The sequence below is a fragment of the Sciurus vulgaris genome, assembly GCF_902686455.1.
Source record: "Sciurus vulgaris genome assembly, chromosome: 7".
Taxonomy (NCBI): domain Eukaryota; kingdom Metazoa; phylum Chordata; class Mammalia; order Rodentia; family Sciuridae; genus Sciurus; species Sciurus vulgaris.
Window position 1 is genome coordinate 36,359,845 of NC_136467.1, and position 25,443 is coordinate 36,385,287.

The window sequence follows — 25,443 nt, forward strand, 5'->3', positions numbered from 1 at the left end:
TGTACAAGTAATAGGCCTTCAAAATTCACAAAAGTGAAGAGCAAATTAATAAAATATAGTCCATGCCAAAAAAAAAAAAAAAAAAGAAAGAAAAGGAGGAGAGGAAAAAAGCAATAATAACAATAACAAAAAAATCCCAGCTTATCAGAGAATCTCATAAATTCAAGGTTTCTGAGAGGGCAAACTCGGAAACATACACATGCATGCACATACACAGGTCACAACACCAACACACATGTACTTATGAAATATGTTGGAAAATGAAACTCCTATGATTAAGAGTGAGTAGAAAAAATAAACTGCAGAATGAGCACTACTCATATATACAGAATGTAAAGATAGTTAATATGTTTAGAGAGATAATATTAATATCAGGAAAGTAAAAGAGATTATTCAAAAACAATATGAATGGAAACTTTTCTTATAAAATGTACCAAATCATTTCCAGATAGATTAATAAATTAGGTATTAGAAAATTAAACCAGATAAATGAAGAAAATAAATACATCCATCTAATGTGGGAATACAATAGCTTTAAAATTATAAAGACTAGTTAGAAATCCAATAGAAAAACATCCAAAACATAATCTCACAGTGTCATTATTATAGCTAAAGAAGATTATCTGAATTTTCAGAACTGTGTATATAAAAATTATTTAAGTACTGTATGTTAGAAATTCTTAACAATATGAGATACAGAAATTGTTTATAACAGGACATATTATTTTTAATATTTAAAGAACTCTTAAAAATCTTAAAAACTACCTTACACTGACAGAAAATAAAGGAAAGGGATAATTCACAAAAGAAACATTTGTATTTTATTAGTAGTCAAATTAATGCCAATAAGACAGTGTAATATATTTTCTTTTACTGCCTGGTAACATAATTTGATAAAGTAGTTCAAAGCATTAGACTCCATCTTGGACTTGTTCCTAAAGAGATCATGAAATCAGACCAAGGTGAAGTATATTACAAGTATGTGACAAATTTTACAACTTAGGTCTGTATTGAATAATATGCATATGATGATAATAATACCAATCTTGATTATACTTACATTTTAAAAAGAATTAATTACTGCTCTAAAGTCAAATATAACTTGGTAAAATCTTTGAAAGGATAAATATGTAACTGACAGACCTTGCCAGGCAGAGTGTAAGGATAGTACTTTTCTGATCCGTCATTGTAGGACCTCAAGGTAAGAGTCGAAATTTAACAGATTATGAAATATTTAAGCTTCCTATTTAAAATAATGGAGCTACTTGTACCTTGCAAGCACAAGACCCTGGGTTCAATCCCCAGCAACACACACACACACACACACACACATATGGATAGTGAATAGGAGGGAGGTGGCATAACGAAACATTTCATTGCATTTTCATATGGAATCAATATGGAATATGTTATATTGACAAGAGTACTTGTAAGAATATTGTTTAGATACTGGAATTAACTTACAGGAACTGAATAGGAGAAAAAGCTCAATATGGTTAAATTTTGAAAGAAGATTGGAGGTAAGGAGATCAATGAGGACACTATTGCCAGTTATTTTATTCCTTTCCTTTTAAATCACTTATTGTACCATATATTGTCCTGAAATGATTTCAAATTAATTATATACAATGGTATTCATTAAATCATTGAGTATAACACAAACTAATTGGAAAAAATGTCTATATGAAGTTGAGTGTGTAAGTAATTATGGTACAACCATGTTCTAATACATTATTTAGGTGTTCAAACCAGATTTCAGAGAAGGCTTTAGTGATTGGGGAAAAAAAAAAAAAAAACTCATGTAAAGTAAAAGGAAGCATTATATAAAATCCCTATTCATTATGATAAAGCAATGCCCAATGTTAATACCAGTATTTCTGCTGAATTACCAGTTATTTTCCTACTTTTAAAAATAACTTTATGACAATGATACACTTATAAAAAGATAAGGGGTTCTAAATGATATTGCTGAATATAATGTGATTTAGTTGTTACCAACTTCATAAATGTTATCTAAATATTAAAACATATCAGTTTTTAATCCTTGAAGATTTAAGACTGCCTATATAATGCTTAACTAGATAAACTTGCAGTTCTATACAGAAAGCAGGTAGGCTAAACTGTACAGAGAAACACTGCAAGTCTTTTTACCCTAAAGTCATTAGAGGAAAAAAACCTGCATTGTATCCATGATTTATTTCAGTCTTTCCAAAGAAGATAAGAATTCACTCTTTGAGATATAAAGAAACAGTCTCCAGATACATTTTATGAATTTGCCACTTAAACTTGGCAAATGACTGCCCTAGAAGTAGCTCCCAAACATTTTATATTAAGGAGTTAGGTTGGCATTTGATTTCTTGATGTTTGGAGTTCATTGTGAATTTTATTGCCCTACGTATTTGGCTTAAATGAATATCAGTCTCTTTCCTTTGACTCATGACTACTACCTTTTATACCTCTTTATGTACACTTCTTGTGTTCTGTATTATTGCTTACATTTCACTCTATGATATCCTTTATTTTCTTCACATTGAAGCATACACACACACACACGCGCACACACACACACACAAACACACACTCACACAGAGTCATGCACTGCATGTCATTTTGGCCAAGGATAGACCACATACTATTGATTTAGTGGTTCCATAATATTATATTGTCTGATAAAGTTTTAGTTTGTATAAGTAAGTTCTATGACTTTTACACAACAACAAAATCACCTAATGCCAACTTTCTCAGAATTTATGCCCATTGTTAAGGGACACATAACTCTGCATGTGTGTGTATTCACAAATATATGTGCATACATATACATAAATATATTTGTCCATATATAAATATATATTTAAACAAATGATTAAACTCATCTTGCTTTTAAAGGATGATAATTACACATTAAAACTAATTTTTGAGACGATGAAAAACTGGTCCTTGGAGGGAAAACTGATTCATTGATAAATTGAAGAATGTGCATCATGTGAGTTGAATTTACTGCAAGCCATTCTGAAAATGATTGAGTCTGGCCTTTCCTGTGCCTTCCTGAGAACAGTGGCTCTCTGCGGCTCTCACCTCGGCGAGCGTATTTTTCATCCTTGACACAAACTTCAGTCAGGGAACCAACAGGATCACAATGACAAGGTTGGCATGGTCTTGGATAATTTGGTGATACCTAACAAAAATATTAAAAATGTTTTTCATCATTTGTAATAAAAACACCAATAATTTTCATTTCAACAACTTTAAAGGACAAATTAGTTTCAATAATACAGAATTAATTATTTTGAGAAAAATTACAAGAAATTAGTATACTTGCCATTTCTAAAGTTAAGTTCTTCTAACTCTATCCGTAAAGAAGATATAATACACTTATTTGTTACTTATACTCAGCAGTTATGAACATTTTACCATAAAATATCATCTTTTTATCCTTTACTGAATTTTGTAGAGGAAATCCCAGAAAAAATCTTTAAAAGCTAGACATTTAAGGATTCATCTCTTTTATCACCACAGTATCATCATCACGACAAAGAAAAATAACATGACATTTATGGGGTATACTGTAATATATATTCCATAATGAGGGCTTCTTGATTGTTTTGTTTTTAATTGCAACAGTTCAAATTTGGCAATGTAAAGGTTTTTCCACAGCTTGTATTTCAAGAAATTTTTTTGATGATGATCATGGCATTATTAATTAAATCAAAATTTATATTTGGTGTTAAAAAAAGACAGTATTAAATATTTAAATTTGGAATTCTGGAAATCTGCATAACCTGAGAGGAAACAATGTGGACTGTGTAATTAGGAAAACTTGAGCTTATATCCCAGTGTGACCACTTACTGACTGTGAAACCTTGTGAAATTTATTTACTTTCTTGTAATAGGAGGGTAATAAAAACAACTACAGTGATGTTATATAAATCAAAATTAAAAGGAATAATATATAAAACATCTCATAAGAATCTGGCATGCATTAAATGATTAATATAACCACTAGCTTTTCCTGTTAGAATATTTTAATTAAACAAACCGAGACCACATTCATATACAATATGAGAAACATTTGTTTTCCAGATGGAATAAGAAAAGAATAAAAACACCTAAACTAGTTGTCAAGAAAATATGGAAATGCTACTAAATATACATACATCTATGTAAATATTTTCCTCCAATAAAATATATCTTTCCTATACATTTATAACTAAGCTTAATTTATTGGTGGAAACTCATTTGCTAATATAAATCAGCATGTTAAAATGAGAGTTGTTTACTAATGTGATTGAATATGAATCAGCTAAGATTACAGAGCAATTTCAAAATCATTGTTTGCTCTAGACTCATTCATTCATTCCCCCATTATGAAATAAGAACTGCATAGCACAGACAAGAGTCATGGTCTCTGCCTGGAATGACATTACAGGAGTTACAGATCTGAAAGACACTGGCTAAAGAAAATATACTAAGTGATAAAAAAGACTCACAAACAGAACCTTATTGAGAAAAGAGGAAGGATAGTACCATAACACAATAAAGTCAAATAATGTTCTCAAAAAAAAAAGGGACATTCAAACTGGAGCTAGAACAAGAGTATATGAGTAAATAATTTGAGATAGTGCTTTCTATTGAGAGGAACTGTCAGGACAGTAAAACGAAACAAAACAAAGCACACCTTTATATTGTATTATTACAAAAAATTTCTATTGGATAAAATTTAGACTCATAAGTATGATTTATGATCTCAATGATGAGCTTTAGTAAACTAAGTCCTTCTAATTCATTATCATGTCTTATGAAAATTTGGAAAACATACATGAATCAGATTGTCCAGGAAATCATATAACCTATGAGAATCTATAAACACATCTACTTTACCCAGATTTTTAATTTTATTAAAGTAATAATTCTTATTACTAATTGGCCTTTTAAGTTAACACTCTTATTTGTATTTCATATGCAAAATATATGAATATACAAATAAAATGTGTATATTTTAGTAGATAAATCTAAAATCAAATTTAAGACAATTTTAAGATGATCACAGAGATAAATTACTGGTAAGTTTCAATACACCAACTTTTCTCTCCATAGCTTCACAGGTTTCTACCCAAATAGTAAATGCTTCCAAAATATGTATTTTTAAAAAATTCAGTTTAGCATAAGTACTTTTATAGGTATCAAAGTACCAAACTCTAGGGGTAGAGTCATCACTTGATTTATAATAAAAACTTGATCAACCTTCTAGTTCCAATTATGGTGGGGTCTTACATGGGACAACACACAATCAGAGGATAGTTTTGAATCTTGCGGAACTGTGAGAATAATTAAAAACAGGCCAAAACTAGAAGGATGTGATGTTTTAAAGGGAAAAAAAAAAAAAAAAAAACTACTGAAGGAGATCCATGTTAACAGAGGGACAGAACTTAAATCTGTATATCAAGACCCCGCAAATGCTTAACTAATCCATCATTGAGGATGATGTAAGAAATGCCAAGAAATTTAGTAGAAAGTAATGACTGGAAAGCCGAATCACCTGACCAATTTTCAGGTACTGCACAGCATAAAATAATCAGAAACTGGAGTTTAAATCAACACAGTTAGATGAACACCTTGAGCATTCCATTAATCTCACCAAAGTGTAAAAATAAGCCTCACAACTTCCAGGTGTCATTTGATGCATTGACTACCAACTAGGATTCAACTGAAAATCTTCAGAGGAAGATAACAATGCCTAGGGTCTTTACATGGTATGATCCAAAATGTGCTATAAATTATTAAGTCTGAAAAGTAACAAAAAAATGATCACTATTTAAGAAAAAAAAGTTAATAAAAGTGGACCTTGAGATGACCCAGGTATTGAAATTAACATGCAAGAAGTCAACACAGGTACTGAAAATATATCCAACATAAAAGAAATGATGTTTACAATGAGTGAATACACCGAATATTTTAGCAGAGAAACAGAAACTAGAAGAAACATAAACATTCCAGAGAGCTGAAAAGTAAATATCTCAATTTTAAAATTTACTGGATATACTTAATGCCAATTAGAAATGGCAGGAGAAAAAGTGGACAATCTAGTGGCATAACATCATACACATCAAACTATCGAATCTGAAGAACAGGGAAAGATAATTTTTTTAAGAAATTGGCATCAGTGACCTATAGGATACAATTAAGCAACCCAAATGTATGCAGATGGAGTCCTAGAAGTAAAAGAGAAAGAATAAGTCTTTATTTTTTAAAGAACTAATGACCTAAAATATCCTAAATGTGGAATAAAAATCTCATTTTTATAGTTCCAATAAGCAAAATAAACGAAGCCATAAGCACAAAGAAATCTGAACATGAGCACATCACAGTGTGAGGTTGAAAAATTTTTGCTGCAAGGAGACAGACAGCAAAATGTAGGTTTTATAAGCCATTTAAGTTCTTTCTTTCTCCTCTTCCTTGCCCTCATCTTTTTCCTGACCCTTCCTTTTCTAATAAATTTTTATAAATTTAAAACAATTATTTGCTTGCAGGTCATACACAAATAGGCCATGGGCCAGATTTAGTCTACAGGCCAAGGTTTTTTAATACATGGCAAAACTGTTGAAAGAGAAATATAAAAAAGAACATCTTGAAATCAGCTAGTGCATTAAAGAAGTATTATATGTAGAACAAAGATACAAAGGATGACTGCATTGTCAAAAAAACCACAATGAAACCCAGAAATTAGTGGTACTACCATTAAAGTTCTGAAAAACAAAACATTTCTATACCTATGACAAAAGTAAAGATATTTTCAGATTTAAAATAAAAAGAGAATTTATGACTAGTAGTTCTAGAGAGGAAGTTACTGGGGCAAAGGGCAAATTGACAAAGTAGAATTGAAGGTTACTATAAATAGCACATGTATATATACATGTGTGTATTTGTATATATGTGTGTGTGTGTGTGTGTGTGTGTGTGTGTGTGTATTTGTAAAATTATTTTTTCTTCATTTCTTTTCTAAAAAGTGAACCGAAACCAAAATTATAACATCGTACTGGGGTTTACAAGCAATATAGGAAAACAAGAGCCCCAAAGAGAGATACAGATTGAACTATACTATTGCAGAGGTTTTCTAATTGTATGTGAAGTATCATATTAGTTACTCTGAACAGATAATGATAATTTAAGAGTATATGTATTGCAATACTATAGCATGAACTTAAGAAGAGATAATACACAAGGTTAGAGCTAAAAAGATGATAGAAGAAATAAAGTAGAATACCAAAAAATAGTTTTTTAACACAAAAGAAGACAGGAAAAAGGTGGGCTAAGAAGTTTGTGAGACAAAAACCACATAGCAAAACCCAACCATAATATTAATTATGTTATACACATGGACTAAACAATTTAAAAAGTGCAATTGCCATGATAAAAACACCTACCTATATAATTATTTATAAGCAAGCTACTATTTTTTGGTAAGCAGAAACTCATTTTTTATTGGTTCTTTTTAGTTATACAGCAATCTACTTTTAAATGAAGATACCAATAGGTTGAAAGTAAAAAAGTCAAAAATATATAAATAGAAAGTAAGCATAAGAAAGCTGTTGTAGCTTCAGTAATTGGAGACAAAGTTGATTTTATGACCAAAAGTTTTACCTGATTAAGTGGAAATCTTCATAATCATTAAAATGTCTACTTATAAGATATAAAATATAAAGATATAAAAAATTTGAAATGTGAATCTACCTAATAACAGTACTTCAAAGTACATGTAGAAATAGTAACAAGATGAAAAGGCAGGACTCCATAAGCATAAATTGGATAAATCTATATGTGCGGCAGTCAAAAAACATCAGAACAAACCTTCTCAGGTGCACATACAAGAGACCATGTATTGAACTACAAATAAGAGTCAATAAACTTCTAGAGTTTGACATCTTAGTGACTACATTCTCAGACAATAAGATATTCAGTATAGAGCTCAATAAATATATGATACCTCAGAAAGATTAAATATTTGGAAATCAAACAACTAGTTTGGAAATTAAATTAAAAAGAAATCATAAAAAGAATTAGAAATTATTTTAAATAAATAATAATGAATATAAAGCATTTTTGAAATTATGGGAAGAAACTTAAAGTACTTAATAGAAGGAAATTAATATCTAAATATGTATATTATAATTAAAAAAGGCTCAAAAATAAGTTTTCTCGTTGATAGGTAGTAAAATAATGAAATATTTAAACCTAAAACAGGTTAGAGGGATGATTAATGTAAAAATAAAAATCAATAACTATAGTGAAAGGTAAAATGTTTTTTTGAAAACATTAAGAAAACTGATAAACCCCTACCGTAAGTCATCAGTACAAAAGGAGAAAAATTAAAAATTAAAAATTTTAGGAATTAAGAATGTGGTATCACTATACATACTCTAGAATTTAAGAAGGACAAGGGAATATGAAATAAAAAATATTTTATGACAAAAGTTGACTACTTATATGAAATTAATAAATACTTGGAAAAATTCAATGTATCAAAAACTGACCCATGGAAAAAATACAAAATCTATGTAGCTTTACACCAATAAAAATTAATTTCATCACAAAACTCTTTTCTACAAAGAAAACAAGCAGTTAGTTTTGCTAGGGAATTCTGTTCTAAAAATATATGAAACATTTTAAAACAATTAATTTCAATCTTATACAAGTCATTTTCAAAATCATAGAAAGAGGAAGCATGTCCCAATTCATTTTGTGAGAACAGTATATGCCAAATTCAAAAAGCTGATAAAGGCTTTAAAAAAACAAAAAAATATAGGCCAATATGCCTTGTACAAAAACACAAAAATTCCTAATTAAGTAAAATCATCTCATATATAAAAACTATATTTCATAACCAGGTGGGATTCAACCTACAAATACAAAGTTGGCTCAATATTTTAGAAATCAATGCAAATTGACTACATAGAAGGAGAAAAAAATTAGATTTATTTCAATAGATACAGAAAAGCATTTGATAAAATCTAATAACTCTTTATTATAAAACAAAAACTCTGTAATAAAGTTATATAATTTTCCTAATTTCTTTTTCAGCAGATTCATTGTTAGCGTATAGGAATATTATTGATTTTTGAGTGTTGCTTTTGTAGTATCCTGTTACCTTGCTAAATTCATTTATGAGCTCTAGAAGTTGTTTTTTAAATTTCTTTTTAATTTTTTAATTTTGTTTGTTTATTTTTATGTGGTGTGGAGGATGGAACCCAGTGCCTCACATGTGCTAGGCAAGTGCTGCACCATTGAGCCACAACTCCAGCTCTCTAGAAGTCTTCTGGTAGAGTTTTTTTGGTCTTTTAAATATAGGATCAAGTATTTGCAAAACAGATAATTTGAACTTTTCTTTTCCTATTCATATCCTTTAATTTCCTTCTTATGCCTTATGTTCTGGCTAAAAGTTTCAAGGACTATATGAAGAACATTCATGACTTGTTCCTTTTTTTTTTTTTCCCCCAGGAAATGCTTTTAGTTTTTCTCCATTCAGAATAATATTGGCCTTGGGTTTGTCATATATTTCCTTTACAGTGTGAGGTATGTTCCTTCTATCCCTAGTTTTTAGTGGTTTAAACATGAATGGGTATTGTACTTTGTCAAATGCTTTCTTTGAATCTATTGAGATAATCATGTGATTCTTGTCTTTAAGTCTGTTTATGTGGTACATTGCAGTTATTGATTTCCTTATGTTGAACCAAACTTGAGTCCCTGGGATGAATCTCACTTGATCGTAGTATGCTATCTTTTTGATGTTTTTTGTATGCAGTTTGCCAATATTTTATACCAGACCTCAAATTATACTACAGAGCTAAAACAAAAACAGCATGGTACTGGCACCAAAAGACAGGCATGAAGACCAATGGAATAGAATAGAACACACAGAGAAAAACCCACATAAATACAGTTCTCTCATACTCAAAAAAGGTGCCAAAAATATATATTGGAGAAAACCTAGCTTTTTTAACAAATGGTGCTGGGAAAACTGGAGAGTCATAAGAATGAAATAGAATAAAGTAGAATGAACAGAAATGAAGTAGAATGATATCTAACCCATATCACTAACCCTGCACAAAACTCAATTCAAAGTGAATCGAAGGCCTGGGAATTAGATCAGAAACCCTGCACATGCCAGAAGAAAATGTAGGCCCAACTCTCCAACATGTCAGCTCAGGAACTGACTTTTTTTTAACAAGCTTCCTAAAGCACAAGAAGTAAAATCGAAAATCAATAAATGGGATGGCATCAAAAAGTTCCCTCAGAGCAAAGGAAAAAATCAAGAGCATGAAGAGAGAGCCTACAGAATGGGAGAAAATCTTTAGCACCTGCTCCTCAGATAGACCATTAATAGCCAGGATATACAAAAAGCTCAAAAAACTTAGCAGGAAAAAAAAGAAATAACCCAATCAACAAATGGGCAAAGGAACTAAATAGACAGATCTCAAAAGAAGAAATACAAAGGGTCAACAACTGTATGACAAAATGTTCAACAGCTCTAGCAATTAGAGAAATGCATATTAAAACTACACTGAAATTTCATCTCACTCCAGTCAGAATGTCAATTTTCAAGAATACAAATAACAAAAAATGTTGGTGAGGATGTGGGGAAAACGATACTGCAAATTGGTGCAACCACTATGAAAAGCAATAAGGAGATTCCTCAGAAAACTTGGAATGGAACCATCATATGACCCAGCTATCCCATTCCTCAGTACATATCCAAAGAATTTCAAATCAGCATACTACAGTGATGAAGCCACATCAATGTTTATAGCAACACAATTCACAATAGCTAAGCTATGGAATCAACTTAGTTCTCCAAACAGATGAACGGATAAATAAAATGTGATATATATATTAAAGTGTGCACACACAATGGAGTATTACTCAGATATATAGAATAATGTTTTTATGGCATTTGTTGGTAAATGGATGGAACTGGAGACTATCATCCGAAGTGAAATAAGCCAGCCCCCCAAAAATCAAAGGTTGAAAGTTTACTCTGATATACAGAAGCTAATCCAAAATAAGGGGGAGTTAAAAAAGAATAGAAACAAGATCAGAGGAGTAGACAAAGGGGAATGAAAGGAAGGGAGAAGGGATGGGATAGGGCAAGTCAGTGGCATGACTGACTAACTTTCCATTTACATACATGAATATACCATAGCGAATCTCACCATTATGTACATCCACAAGACACTAATTAAAAAAGAAAACTACTTAAAAAATAAAAATTTGAATAGTTTTCTGTGGGTAAGTATTGACTGGAATGAGGCACAATGGAATTTTCTAGAGTGATTAAAAATTTATATCACTTTCAATGATGAAAAGTTTTGGTCACCTTTTAAAATTTGAAGTCCAATCTTTTTGAGATTCTATCAAGATTATTTTTCTGCATAACATGTCTTAATATGAAAAAGCAAATATAAACTCTATGACATAAAAGCATACTTTACCCCTTTGGGTCTGAAGAAGCCATCAATACATGTCTCACAGTTTATACCAGCAGTGTTTTGTGTGCAATTAATGCACACACCCCCTCCAATGTATTTTCCATGTATATTTAAACTCAGATTTCTTCTGGCAACATTTTCATCATAATAGCACTCTTCAGCTTTTCCATGACAATTGCATGCTACATTAGAAAACAATAAATTAGAAAACATTAATTTCAGGTTTCAGACATATTTAAAAAGTATTTTATGTTGTACATTTATCATACATACACAAACATATTTAGAAAGTGTTTGGATTTAATGGATATATTAATAAGTTCATGTTTTAATGAAATATGAAATGATCAAAATACAAGCTGAATCATATGAAACTTCTAATATTTTACTGACTCTTGATTTACAAAAGTGAAACAGGTTCATATAATTTAGCCTACAATTTCCTATTATAACAAATTATAAATTATTGAATGATAGCATTGAATGATTAACAACCAGGTCATCTGTAATGAATAATTACCATATATGAATCTCAGAGTTAGACCCTATGAGTAAAAAAGAACATTCCTTTCCTTTACTACTAGAAACAACTAAAACTTACTTTTTAAATATGCTAGATTCTTTTCTAATTGTTTTATGTTTATTACAGTGGATTTTAATCAAAATAAATCTTTTCATATATTAGGAACCCAAGTCACAGATAAGTATAGAAACCTATAAGAGATAACATAAGTAGTATTGGAAATCAAATTCTGAAGTTAGATTCCAGAATCTACACTGCTCACCAGGGCCATAAGCCCTTCACATTCTACCAGGCAAATGATATAAGATACAAGGTAGGTGCCAAGTAATCAGGACAAAATGAGAGAACCAGGCAGTGCTGGATCTGTGTGTCCTCTCCTCTAATTACTAGTCATGTGATGTGGGGAACTTCTTAATTTCACTAAGACTCAGTTTCCATATAAAAATGGGATGGTCGATAGTAATTACCAGATACGGATATTTAAAAGCATTGAGTGAGATAATGCATGTAAAATCATTAGAATGATGCCTTATAAATAAGTTCTCAATTGATTTGTCCTGCTCTTCATCCTCCTAGTATTTCTCATGTTACATTATAGGAAATCAAAGGAGTGAAAAATCACTTTCCCCAGAAAGGACCAAGTCTTCAAAAGTCATGTGGAATTTCTATCAGGATGGTAACTGGAGAAAGATAATTTGTACAGTATTCTTCCTTTCTTCCTACCTCAGATGTTGAGTTTTTTTATCTGTCCTTAACTTGGTGTGTGTGTGTGTGTGTGTGTGTTTGTGTGTGTGTGTGTGTGTGTGTGTACAGGTGTGCACAAAGGTATACAGCTCAATTTTATTTTTATATAAGAATGCAGGGCCATTTATACAGTGTTCTGAACTGTTAAATTTTACTAACAATGAAGTGTCTTGTTTTTCCCCTATTAACATATACGTCTTCTAACATACACATCTCTGCAGTCAGGACACTACCTATGGTCCTGGTTGCTTCCTGAATGGAGGCATACCTCAGGTCCCTGTTAACTGTTAACAGTTACACTGTTCCCAGGTTTCTCCATTAAATAACATTACATACATATTGGGAGTTACCAGGGTATGGTCTGTAATTGTAAATTTGCTTCGTTTGTCAGTGAAATGACTTTAAGGAGAAAATTCAAATCTTAGTGTCATTTTGGTATTCAAACAGTTGTTTTGCAAATGCAAAATACTTAGAAGAATGCCAGACTACTAACTACTCATTTCAATGAAAGTTAGTAGCAGTAGTTGTAGCACTTGAATAATAATGATAAGGATCATGATAATATGCCCTGTAAATCTCTATGAGAACATCTGTAGGTTAAATTCTTAGATGCATAATTTCTAGTCAAAAGGTACATAAAATTTAAATTTTAATAACTTGAAGATTTTCCATCTAGAAATGCTAGGGTAGATTTCTCTCCCCTCAATAGATGAAATCGTTACCCAATACCTTACCAATTTTGTGTCATATCAACCCTTTTGAAACTATTTCGGGACACAGGAAGTATTCAAGAATTGGTTGAGTTCCTTTATAAGTTAAATGTATACTTTATTGTTTGAATTGGCACTTCATCATAAGTATGATCATCTTTTGTTTGAAATTTAGAGGATGTTTTTTCTGAGAAATACTTGTTTGACCTTTGCTCATTTTTAGCAGGTTTACTGAATTTTTTCTTATTGATATGTAAGATTTCTCCTCCATGTTTCTTTCAAATACCTTCCCCAATTTGGGACCTTAGATTTAACATATAGTTATTTTTGCTATAGTAATGAAATTTCAGACTTCATTCTAGTGAACATATAGTAATAAGTACAAGTCTGTATGCATTATAAACAGTTTTATGTTTTTAGGACAATACACAAGAATACTTAAAGTACCCCCTTTTATCATATGTTGCAAAAGATAGTGAAGATTTCTGATGCTAGTATAAATAGATGGAAATAAAGAGTGATGCAAACTTATGCTAATAAGAATTTGTGTTGCTGAGTGTATTTATAACCAAGAGCTATTGCATGTGTAACATCGACGGCTAGATAGTTCTTCTCAGAGTCCCTGCCGTCAGGACACTTAACCTATAGTCCTGGTTGCTGTCTATCAACACCCTGCCCAGTTTCATGTCCATAGTCTCCAAAGATATAGACAGCACCTGTTAACAAAGAGTCATTTTCTACTGTGATAAGCAACTTGATGTTTACCAGAGTGTCTAAGACATGTGCTATAAAACTATTCTGTAAGTAAAGGGTTAACAATGTAATGAATATTATTTGCTCTTTAGAGATATATCTTGCCTTAAGTAAGCTAGACTGATGAAAATCCAAATTAAACTTAAATGATTTATAAGGCGATTATTCATTAAATAGAGGGATTTATCATGTCACAGAAGAAATTTCTAAATATTAAGTCAATTGGAATGCAATTCAACTTGGAAATTTTTTTTTAATATAAACTTTTAGGAATGTGAACATTTGCCCAAAGAATGTTGTTTACATAAAGACTTTATGGTTAAGAAGCCCATCTTTAATTTCTGGGTTTTTAAAATGTTTATTCTTCACTTTGAAAATATAACCTGCTCTCTGCCCTACAGAGAAAGAAAAATTGTTGCATAATCTTTGGGTTTTAAATTTATATCTCTATCTATTTAGCTATACAAATATATATATATATATATATATATATATATATATATATATATATAATAGCAAGTGGAAATCTGCTTTGCTTTATAGTCTATCTCTGTTGCTGGCAAGTTGAACTAGTCTTTTTGTTGTATGTGTGTGTGGGTGTGTGAGTGTGTGTGCACATGTGAAGAGTGGTAAAGGATTTTGCAGAACTGCTTAACATTACATAATTATAACTGTGATACAATGTCAAAGGCATCAGGAAGAATTGCTACCCTCAAATGCTCTTTCCACTTGTGATTGTTGATATTCCATAAGTAGAAAAAATGTTTACTTAAAATCATCAAGCCATAGAAAGAATGGTGTCTTCCCTTTGTGATCACAAGAAGATGGCACAAGAAGGCATTATGTTAAGTGAAATATGCCAGGCACTGAAAGGCAAATAATGTACAATCTCATGTGTCAAATAAAAAAAGTTGCTCTCATGGAAGTTGAGCATGGAATGGTGGTCCCAGAGGTGGGAAGAGTAGGGAATAGGGATAGATGGGAAAGGTTGGTCAATGGATACAGTAACAGTTTGGATCTGGATCATTCTCCTCAGGTTCATGTGTTGAAAGCTTGGTTCCCAATGCAGCAATGTTCAGAGCTGCAGCTTTGGGGTTCTGATTGCATCATGAGAACTCTGATCTCACCAATGGATTAATCTATTAACAGGTCCAAAGTGAATGGACAATTGGGAGGTATCGGGAACTGAAGAAGCTGGGGTCAGGTTGAAGAAAGTAGGTCACTGGGGGTGTAACCTAAAAGGATACCCTGTCCCAGGTCCCTTCTTTCTTCTCTCTCTCTCTCTCTCTCTCTCTCTATCTATCTCTCTCTCGCTCTCGCTCTCTCTCTCTCTCTCTCTCTCTCCCCAACTTGGCTGCTGTGAAGTGAGCAGTGTTCTTCCACCACTCCCTTCTATCATCACGTTTCTGCCTGACCACAGATCCAAAACCATGGATGGAAACTTCTGGAACTGTGAGCCAAAATAAATCTTTCCTCCTTTGAGTTGTTTTTCTCAGGTATTTTTGTCACAACAACAGAAAGCTAAATATCACAAATACTAAGTTATAGTTAGACAAAATAAATAAGTTCTGTTGTTTTATTATATAGTAGAGTAACTATGGAAAATGATAATGTACTGTATATTTCAAAGAAGCTGGAAGAGAGGATTCTGAATATTTACACCACAAAAAACGATAAATTTTTGACGATATAGATATGCCTACCCTGATTTGAACTTTATACATTGTGTACATGGATTGAAAGATCACAAGGTACCCTACAAATTTTTATGTGTCAATTAAAAAAAATTCATTTCCCATAAATTTCATCTCCTGCCTTCTTTGTCACCTTTTACCCTTGTACCTTTCCTGGATTCTGCCCCAAACAGTACCTCTGGTAAGTATAATTAACAAATTCTAATAAATGAATTTTTTTCTGATAATAGCCTGGTTCTAACATGTGAGGATAATCTCTCACCTTTGATTCTCCACCCTTCATCAACTGATAAGTATTTAAGAACTATTGACTAGGAAAGTGGGGGTAGAGCATGGGGCTGCCAAGGAAACAACTAGAAAGAGCTGGGGCTAATACATGTTCAGAACAATTTCCTAAGTGTATATGTTTGGAAGGCTAGCCTCTATGCAGTCCAGGTTTTAATTAATGTTTATCTGCATTTCCACATATATATAAAACATTATAATATATATATAATATTATTAAAGAATCAGGTTCATCCTTATGATGATATGTGTATAGTATGCTTGTTCATATTTCTCATCATCTTCCCAAAATGGTAAATTCATAAATGTCAAATTAAAAAACCCAAATCAAACCAAATACCCTGACAAACTAAGGAACTAAGATAGAAAGGTAAAGAGTTCACCAGCTCTTGCCTTGGGTAAAATGTATAAATTGGACCTATAAGCCCAGTACCTAAAATCATCCCACGTCTATGCTACCTGAGTCCCAGGAAAGGAAGAAGAGCACACCCTGCAGACTTCTCAGGAACGTACCTTCACACTCGGTTTTCGTCAGAAAGGTACCAGCTCTCCAAGGTTTCTGATGGAATCCTGGGCAGCACCGGTCGCAGCTCTCACCACATGTGTTGTGCTCACACTCGCAGCGGGATTTCTAGCCACGAAGGTGGTGGGGGAGGAGGACAAGGACATACTTTGAGCATTTTTTAGACTCCTTCTAAAAGGTAATATGAAGAAGAGAGAAAACCTCTAGGCTATGTACTAAAATGTAAAACTGGGTCAGCCTAGGCCAGAAGCAGTGGGTACATCTGATCAATACCAGCTGAGGGTGGTCTAGGCTGGTTCTGAAATCACAGGGCTTAGGTTTGAAAGAAAGCAGTGAGCTCCAATTGGGAATGATCTTGAAGACTGAGTTCTCTGATATCTACAGATTTTCTGAGTCAGATGTGTCTAGTACAAATCTTCACTCAAAGCATCCTTAAAGTTTTTGGATGTGGCAAAAGAAGGGAGCTGTTTCCCCCAACTATTTATCTAGAGACAGAGGAGGAACAAAAGTCTAGTGTTCCTATCTAGATCTCCTATCTGTGTGTGCTCTGAGTAGTCTCATTTGCCACATGCCACTGCCCTTCAAAGGCTCTCATAGCTTGGGAAACACCTCTGACAGAGAGCACCTTTCCAGCTACACTAACCCTTTTCCAGAAAATCAAGCCACGGTTTTTAATCTTCCTAGGAGAGATAGCATTATATGTTTCATTAATCAGAAAACTAGATATGAGTGTAATGTCAATTATCATACAACCCTACCAATATTCACTGATCTTACTATTCAATATATTTCTTCCTTATACTGCACAGTAGTTAATTATGAATTTCACCAGTTCATTTATGACAGAAAAGAAAAAAAAAAAAGATGCTCACTCATCTTTGTCTTTATGTTATGTTCACCTAATACATTGTCATTAATGAAAAATTTCACCCAAAAACATTCCAGCATTTTCTGGCCTGGTGATATCAACACTCTCTTGAAAACTCTCTCCGACCTTACTCCTTATTGTCCTTGCCCTATCTCAGTCTGTTCCATGGTCATTTATATATTTACCCCCATGCACATTTTTCATTTGTTTGCATTAATTTTTTGATTAAACATTTTAAAAGAAATGGACAGGTTGATTGATGGCAGGCATTCTCTAAAGCTAAATCATGCAGCAAGCTGTCATAGCTAGAGAGGCTTCAAAATAGATACCAGTTTAGAACATTTTTGGAAAAAAAAAAAAACTAATCTGTTTTCTGATAATGTGATGGCTGACTTCAAAGTCTATCATCTTAACTGCCAGCTCTATTTCACCCTGGCATGGCTTTCTGTTACACCATCTAAGTGGGGACCTGACACCCATTCACAGTGCTCCCTGCCTGCAAAGCGGCTCATGGAGCATTTTACAGTTCAGCACTTCATTTTGCCTAAGCATCCTATAAATATACATACATTTGTCGCTGGATCAAGTGGACAAGCCCTGGCATGACCATAGCAGATGCACATCCCTCCAACCGAAATATCCTTGACTGAGTAGTAATACTGCAAAAAAGCAATCCAGAGAGAAATCCTGTTAAGATGACTGCAGGGTGAAAGCAACAAAAGGGAACATTCAGTTTGAAACTTTATTTTTTGCTTTTATCCTTAGTTTGAAGCATGCTTCTGTTTACTGAAGACAAGCGAGGGCTCACAAAGCAGATGAAGTAACTTCTAGATTTGTAATCATAGCCCAAACAAAGAAGGCCTCTCATTTATGTTAGGTGGGCATTTTAGAATTTTTTTCCCCATAGACAATACAAAGGCAATGCTAGCGTACCCATCTCTAAAAGCAGTTTTTATCTGGGACTGAGGATGGTAATTCTTCATAAAAGTTTTACATGGTTTATTGAAAGAAAAGTTCTTTAATTGTGATTATAGGAAACTGTATTCACAAATCACATGCAGGCTATTTTGCTCAGTGGATTTGAAAACAAACAATAAAGTTAGGGAAAGTTGTGCTGATAATAATGTATTTCTTACCCAAATGTTGAAGGATATAAAAAGGAACTGAAAGTTTGGTGTGCAGAACACTTACCTCTTTTATTATTATGTTAAAATGTCCATATAATTACCTTTCTATTTGAAGTTAATACTGGGGTATGATCCTAATTATTTTAATCTACCAGCTATTTTTAAAAAGATTATTCATAATTGCAAGGTTAGATTAATATTAAAAATTTAATTAACATGCATATAACATTTCATTATTGTCAGAGCCCTTTATATTATCATATGGAATCCAAGTATTACTCTTAATGAAGGATAGTATTATTATTCAAATATATACCTAAAAAATCCCAGATTTAGTAAAAATAAACATGTGGACACAAATTTGAATTCCCTGACTTGAAATCCCTTTTATCCATTTACTTTCCTCCTCCTCCTCCTCCTCTTCTCTTCCTCCTCTCTGATGGCCCCCTCGTTCTTCTTCCTTTTGTTTTTGTTATTTACATATATTGTCCTTTAAAATATTTTTATTACGTTATCTTGCTTGATAGACCTTGAACTAATGGAACTTGCTAGGAAATTTGGATAACATAAATATCTCCTTTTCACTTTATCACTTAATAATATTGATATGAATGGAGATATTTGCTCAAAAAAGCTGGTACAGTAGAATTTGGAGATGCTTTTAAAATTGGGAAATTGATTTTAAATGTAAATGTATAATACTTTGCTTTTGAATCATGAAAAGCTGCAATTCAATATCCTATTTTTATATATTTAATTTGGCATGTTGTGTTTATTAAACTTCAGTACTTTCAAAAAACATTTATATGTTGACTTGTACTGCACTATATTAAATGCTTATGTACAACACAGTCATAAATAATGGATGTGCACCCCAACTCCCACTCTGACTCCTGCAAAAGATGATAAAAAGAACACTAATTTATTTTCATTGATTTTTTTTCCCTGATAGATATACTGTCAAGAAAGAATAAATTTCATTTCAATATTATTCGGTCTTTCTTGGTGCATAATTTTAAGTCATGCCAAAATGGGAATTAAAAGTGATTTTTGGAAACATGCAAAGAATCTAAACATTGCTATAAGATAATGATTATTCTGCATAACACAATTGACAATATGTCGAAATATAATATGAGGTAAAGTGGTTTCAGTTTTGGAAAATACAGGGCACTAAAACATCTGAAATAGCTTATGTGGGGATATTATAACTTTTAAAGTTATTTTGTGATGATGGAAAGGGTAGGTATGAGGAAATTAAGTAATGAAGAGAGAAAACATGTGAAGAGTGTTCAGGAACTGTTGTATTTAGCTTAGTGGTTAAGCAATTTGGTGACTGGTGGTAGAGGGTTGATCTTGGTAGATTTCTAGAATTAAGTGCTTTCCCACAATGTTAATTTCTCTCTACTGTCCTATTTCTTACTATACCTCTAGTCTTATGGTGGATTCCTTGGTAGCCTGGATTTGCCTTATGGACTTTTATGCCTGAATTGAATCTCCTGATAATAAAGTCTTGATTGTGTGGTAGTCTATAAGGGAAGTGACATAAACCAGTGAATGGGGCACAAAGTAGGCTGGCAGAAGTACAATTATCACCCATAGCAATCTGAGATGGTCATCTACATCATAATCCAACATATTGTAGTTTAACATTGAAAAGCAGCACTTCTTATCAGCCCTGTGGTCAAAGAGTTGTGGAAGAGAAGCTTTAACCTTTTGTTTTCTTTTGTAATATTCTTTTCATAAAGAAAATCAGACACTGTGTAGTATCCATTTTCTCCCATAGTAGTGTTTTTTAACCACGGCTCATGATTCATTATTAAAGCATAAAACATACACTTTTAGTGAGACAAAATAGTCTACAGGCTAGCATCATTGATATCACCTGGGAACTGCTAGAATTTCATAATCTTAGCCCTGTCCTAGACCTATTGAATCCAAATCTGCATTTCCACAAGAACACCAGCTAATTCTGTGCACATTAAAGTTTAAGATAAATTGCACTCTTTTAATCTCTGAGTGCATATACTAGATCATGATAAAAAGTGTATTTCTTAGTGTGGGTTGTGGCAAAAAGTGTTTCAAAGTCCCTGTACTTTCAATAATAACTCAGCAAAGTCAATTATACTAATAGTACTGGTTACCTAAAGTGACAAAAACTACTTCTGTCCTCAAGCTTAAAAAACAAGGTTATGAACTTGACATTATGATACTCATTTAAGAAAAGTAGAAATTAAAGGTTAAGAATGTTAAAAAGTTTTGATAAATTTTACACACCTAATAAGTTGCAGAGTTCAATTTGAACAAAGGAAAGTCTATCGAATTTTAAAATCTTTGATAACTGCTTGTACAAATCACTGAAAGATTTCTTTTAAAATTCCTTAACAGACAATTAAAAAGATGGCTGTAATGTCATTCACAGGCTCTGATATGAGTCATTATAACTTACTCTTCTTGTAACAATGGGGTCAATCTCTCTTGGATCTTTGTGAGCAAACATCATCAAATCAGCATTCAAGGTACGGATTCTCTGGAATCTCAGGCGGATGTAGCGAGCAGAGGTGAATTCCAGCAGTTCAGGAGAAGGATCATCAGCACTTGGTCTCCCATTGATCAGAGAAATATGAATCTGCGTAACATGGGGAATAATCGAGCAATCAAGTTTATCAAAATTAGATATCTGTTTTTGTTTGTGGCTTTTTTCTTAGAAAAATAAAGTTATGGCCCTGTTCTCCCACATAGGCAGATGCAGGCTCCTGTTTACTCACTAGACCACAGTGAGGTAATTAATGTACTTTATAGTTTTTCTAATATGCAAGCACGCAATTAATTTGCTTATATCTTAAATGTTTTCCATACTATACTACAACTACCTGTATTACTTTATTCCAGGGCATTGCAACATCATCCCTTTCTAGGATTTCCAAAAATTCTCAAATCAGCGTTTTCTGAAAACTATTGTACCCTAAGTCATTTAAGAATATGATATAGTGAGAAAACATCAAACTTAGTCAAAAAAAAAAAAAAGAAAAAAAAAAAAGAAAAAAGGAAAGGGAGTTACAAAATATCTGACAAAATCAGGAACCCATCATAAACTTAATTCTGAACTTGAAACCGTCTCTCTTTGTGTGTGTGTGTGTGTGTGTGTGTGTGTACATATATAATACATAAAATATAGAGAGCAAAAATTGTTAGATTATGATGAAAACTAGACAAACTTATGCTCATGGTAACAGATTTCAATAGATAGGTTTTTTTCTTTGTTATTGTGATTTATTTACATTTTAATAATTGGTAGATCAAAAAGACAAAAATGTACCAAGGACATAACATACCCATGAAAAATATACTGCATGAAAATATGTTAAACCTGGATGAAATGGAGAATTTTTAGGAAAATAATTTGACACAACTGACATCAAAAGAAATACAAGCCAACCAGACAATTTTTTAATGTAAAAATGGAGATATGTCCAGGAACTTTGCTCCAAAATCATACAAAGCCATAATGCTCTCACAGGGCTATCTTGAGAGCTGAGAATTCTAATGAAAGGTAAACTGTTGAATAAAATAAAAATAATTCCTAGTACAAAAGGAATTATGTCCCTGACACCTAAAGAACTCATATAAATTAACAAGATAACACAACATAAAAATAGATAAAAATAAAAATAAAGACACTATTGAAAAAAAAAAGAAATATAATTTTTTTAACTACTGAAAAAATACTGAAACTCACTCATAATAAATAAATGTTAATTGAAAGGACATGGATAAACTTTCCCCCATTTCTATAGGTTGATATAATTCCCCAATACTGGTAATAATCTCTGATGGAAGACTAAAAGATCAAAGACTAGGGGGTATGACAGAAATGTCTCAGAAAGTCAGTTTAGCAATAACTGTCAAAATGAGAAATGCACAGATTTTTGGACCTAGAAATTCCACTTTGGGGAATTATCCTACAGATATAAAATAATACAGAGATTGTATTACAAATGGACTATGTTCAATGACTAAATGTTTCCATTTTCCCTATCCCAAATTATATGCTGAATTCTTAACCCTAATGTGATCATATTTAGAGGTGGAGTCTTTGGGTGGTAAGGGTGGGCCTCAATGAACAGAATTAGTACCCTAAGATGATACAAGTATGTTACCTTATTTCTACCCTGAGATAGTACAAGAAGTCAGCAGTCTGCAGGCCAGGAAAAGAGTCTTCATCAAAACCCAACCATACCATACTGGCACTCTAATCTCAGATATCAAGCCTCCAGAACTTTGAGAAATAAGTTTCTATTATTTACAAGAGACCCAGTCTATGGAACTTTGTTATAGTAGCTTGAATGAGTAAAAGTCATATTTTTCAGCATTTTTGGGGTCATATCTAAAGACTAGAAACAACCAGATATCTATTAATGTTTGATCAGTTAAACAAAGTTATGCTGGATTATGTGCAATAATAAAAAAAGATATAAAGAATCCATAATATAATGATAGAAAGGAATACTTGCACTTTTTTGCACTCTATAAATGGATTCCTACCTGTTCAATAAATTTAATCTAATCAAAATTTTTAAGGAATTTGAAATTGAGTGGTAGGTTTTGAACTGAAAATGCATATATTGACACAGGGATAAAGAGACAGAAACACTAGAATTGGGAGATTTGTGCCAGGGTAGGAGATGTTCTGGTATAGGGCAATCTATGTGCACATTGGGGACCAGTAACTTGAGGTCATCCCCTGGAATTTTCATCTACCATATATCATGTGTTAATTATATTATTTGACAGGAGAGACAATGATGTGTATTTCTATTCCTAACATTCTGCATTTAGATAGTCCCAGTAAGCATTTTATAAACTGACTCCCAATAAACTACTTGAGTCACTAGAGAAATATAGCAAACTCTGAGAGGAGAAACCAATTCTAATGTCACAAAGAAGACTCAAAATGCCTCATGATCAGAATGGGAAATGTTCTAGCTAATTGAATTTAACTTGAATACTTAGTGAAGAATAAATTCATATAATCAACAAATTGGAGCATGATAAAATATAAGTTCTCCTAAAACACTGAATCTTAAACCACTGAATACCCTCTAATTAGCAAATTCTAAGAGTAAAGTAGATTTTGTATATGTCACAATTCTGGAATCTAGCAGGTGAGCCAACAAATGTTTGAAATTAGGTTTTCTCCACTACTTAAAGAGACATCAATTAAATGTTAAAAGAATGAACAAACAAATGCATGAAGTCATTAAAACTAGTTTCTCTTAAAGGTTAATTTTTGCATTTAAAAAAGTCATCAGTGCCCTTGAATTCATGCTTAAATTTCTTTCAAGTTCTCCCTGGATTTCTCCTTAAAATGCTATTTGAAACAAAACAAAACAAAAAAAAAAATCAATATTTGTTTAAGATTACAGTTTTCAAAAGTTATTAAGGTATCTTTGGTGTTAATGATATAGTGAACCACATTTGTGTTACTTAAAGAGTCAGAAACTTCTCACGCAAACATACAAAGACTTTTTTAAAATAAACTAGGTGTGTATGTTCTTATTTAGGTTACTAACCCATATAAGAGCTCCATGAAATATTCATCAAAAGAACATTTCTCCTCACAGCTTTGGTATTTTCCTCAAGCTACTCTGCCAAGAGATCTTGTGAATATGGCTCATCCCAAGCTGTTTCTGGGATATAAAACCAGCCAGCTGTTTGGCCATGTGTGTGCAGCTTCCCTACACCATTTTTTTCTCATCCCTTTCCCCCCAACTCTCCTTCAAAATAAATCATAATATTGGATAAGATATTTCCATTGGCATGATGTTGTGTAATTTCAAGTTCAGCATACTTCCTGATTCTCTATGGGGTGACAACTGGAAAGTGTCTATCCTTCAAGAAAGATGAAAGTATCAGACCCCAAGACCACGGTTGTCTTGCTGTGAGGCCCTGGGAAATCCATGGCAGTCTAGTGTCTTCTGAAATTATTTCTATTACAGGCATGTTGGTGGGTGTACATTCATGCTGTCACAGGAATTCTTTCCAACTGAAAATATCCAACTATGATTATCAACTGGGCTTGTTAGCTTTTAAAATTGCTTGTTTGTTCCTGAAACAAGCTTTCAGAAAAATAAAGGGAAAAACACATCTGAATACCTTTTTTTATTACTAAATGACTATATCAATATTGCACTATTCACCCAAATAATTCTGGTTGTACAAGGTTAAGCATACAGCATATCACCTTTCCATTAAAGATGGATAAGACTTCTGTGTCTCTATGACATTTTTGCTTTAGAATATCATTTAAAATATTTTACATATTACATAATGAAATTTATAGCATGGAAAATTGCCCCTTATTATATGACTGCATCTGATTTAGATTGCTGGAAGTGCTATGGTCCCCTTACCCTTCCCAAATGATACAAGTTTGTTGAGGGAATGGAGATCACTAAAAGAGCATTAGCAAGAATCAGAAATCTTGAAATAAGTAGTGGAAGTGGATGAAGTCGAAATGTGATATGCTTTCTTAGAACATTTTTCCAAATCCTTTTTTATTATCAATCTCTTAGTGCGCCAATGAGATAGGTACAACGAGTTGAAAGTAAACTGACCCCAGAACTTTAAACAATGAGTTCGTACATGTTGGGTGAGATTAGCTATTTATATTTGTGGCCAAAGGATTTGCATACAAAATGAGTGGCTAAGACACCTGGGAACTTCCTAAATCCAA

At 32.4% G+C, this 25,443-nt stretch overlaps 1 protein-coding gene across 1 annotated transcript in view; it reads right to left on the reverse strand.

Moving 5' to 3' along the window:
- The window catches only part of LAMA2 (laminin subunit alpha 2), a 620,167-nt gene that overhangs the window by 369,957 nt on the left and 224,767 nt on the right, over nt 1-25,443 (reverse strand). Inside the window, exons 5-9 of the mRNA XM_079148222.1 lie at nt 21,157-21,336; nt 18,150-18,239; nt 16,703-16,820; nt 11,484-11,662; nt 3,076-3,175 (exon numbers count right to left, since the gene is read on the reverse strand). Coding sequence (XP_079004348.1) covers nt 3,076-3,175; nt 11,484-11,662; nt 16,703-16,820; nt 18,150-18,239; nt 21,157-21,336 — 667 coding nt within the window. The remainder of the gene's footprint in view (nt 1-3,075; nt 3,176-11,483; nt 11,663-16,702; nt 16,821-18,149; nt 18,240-21,156; nt 21,337-25,443) is intronic.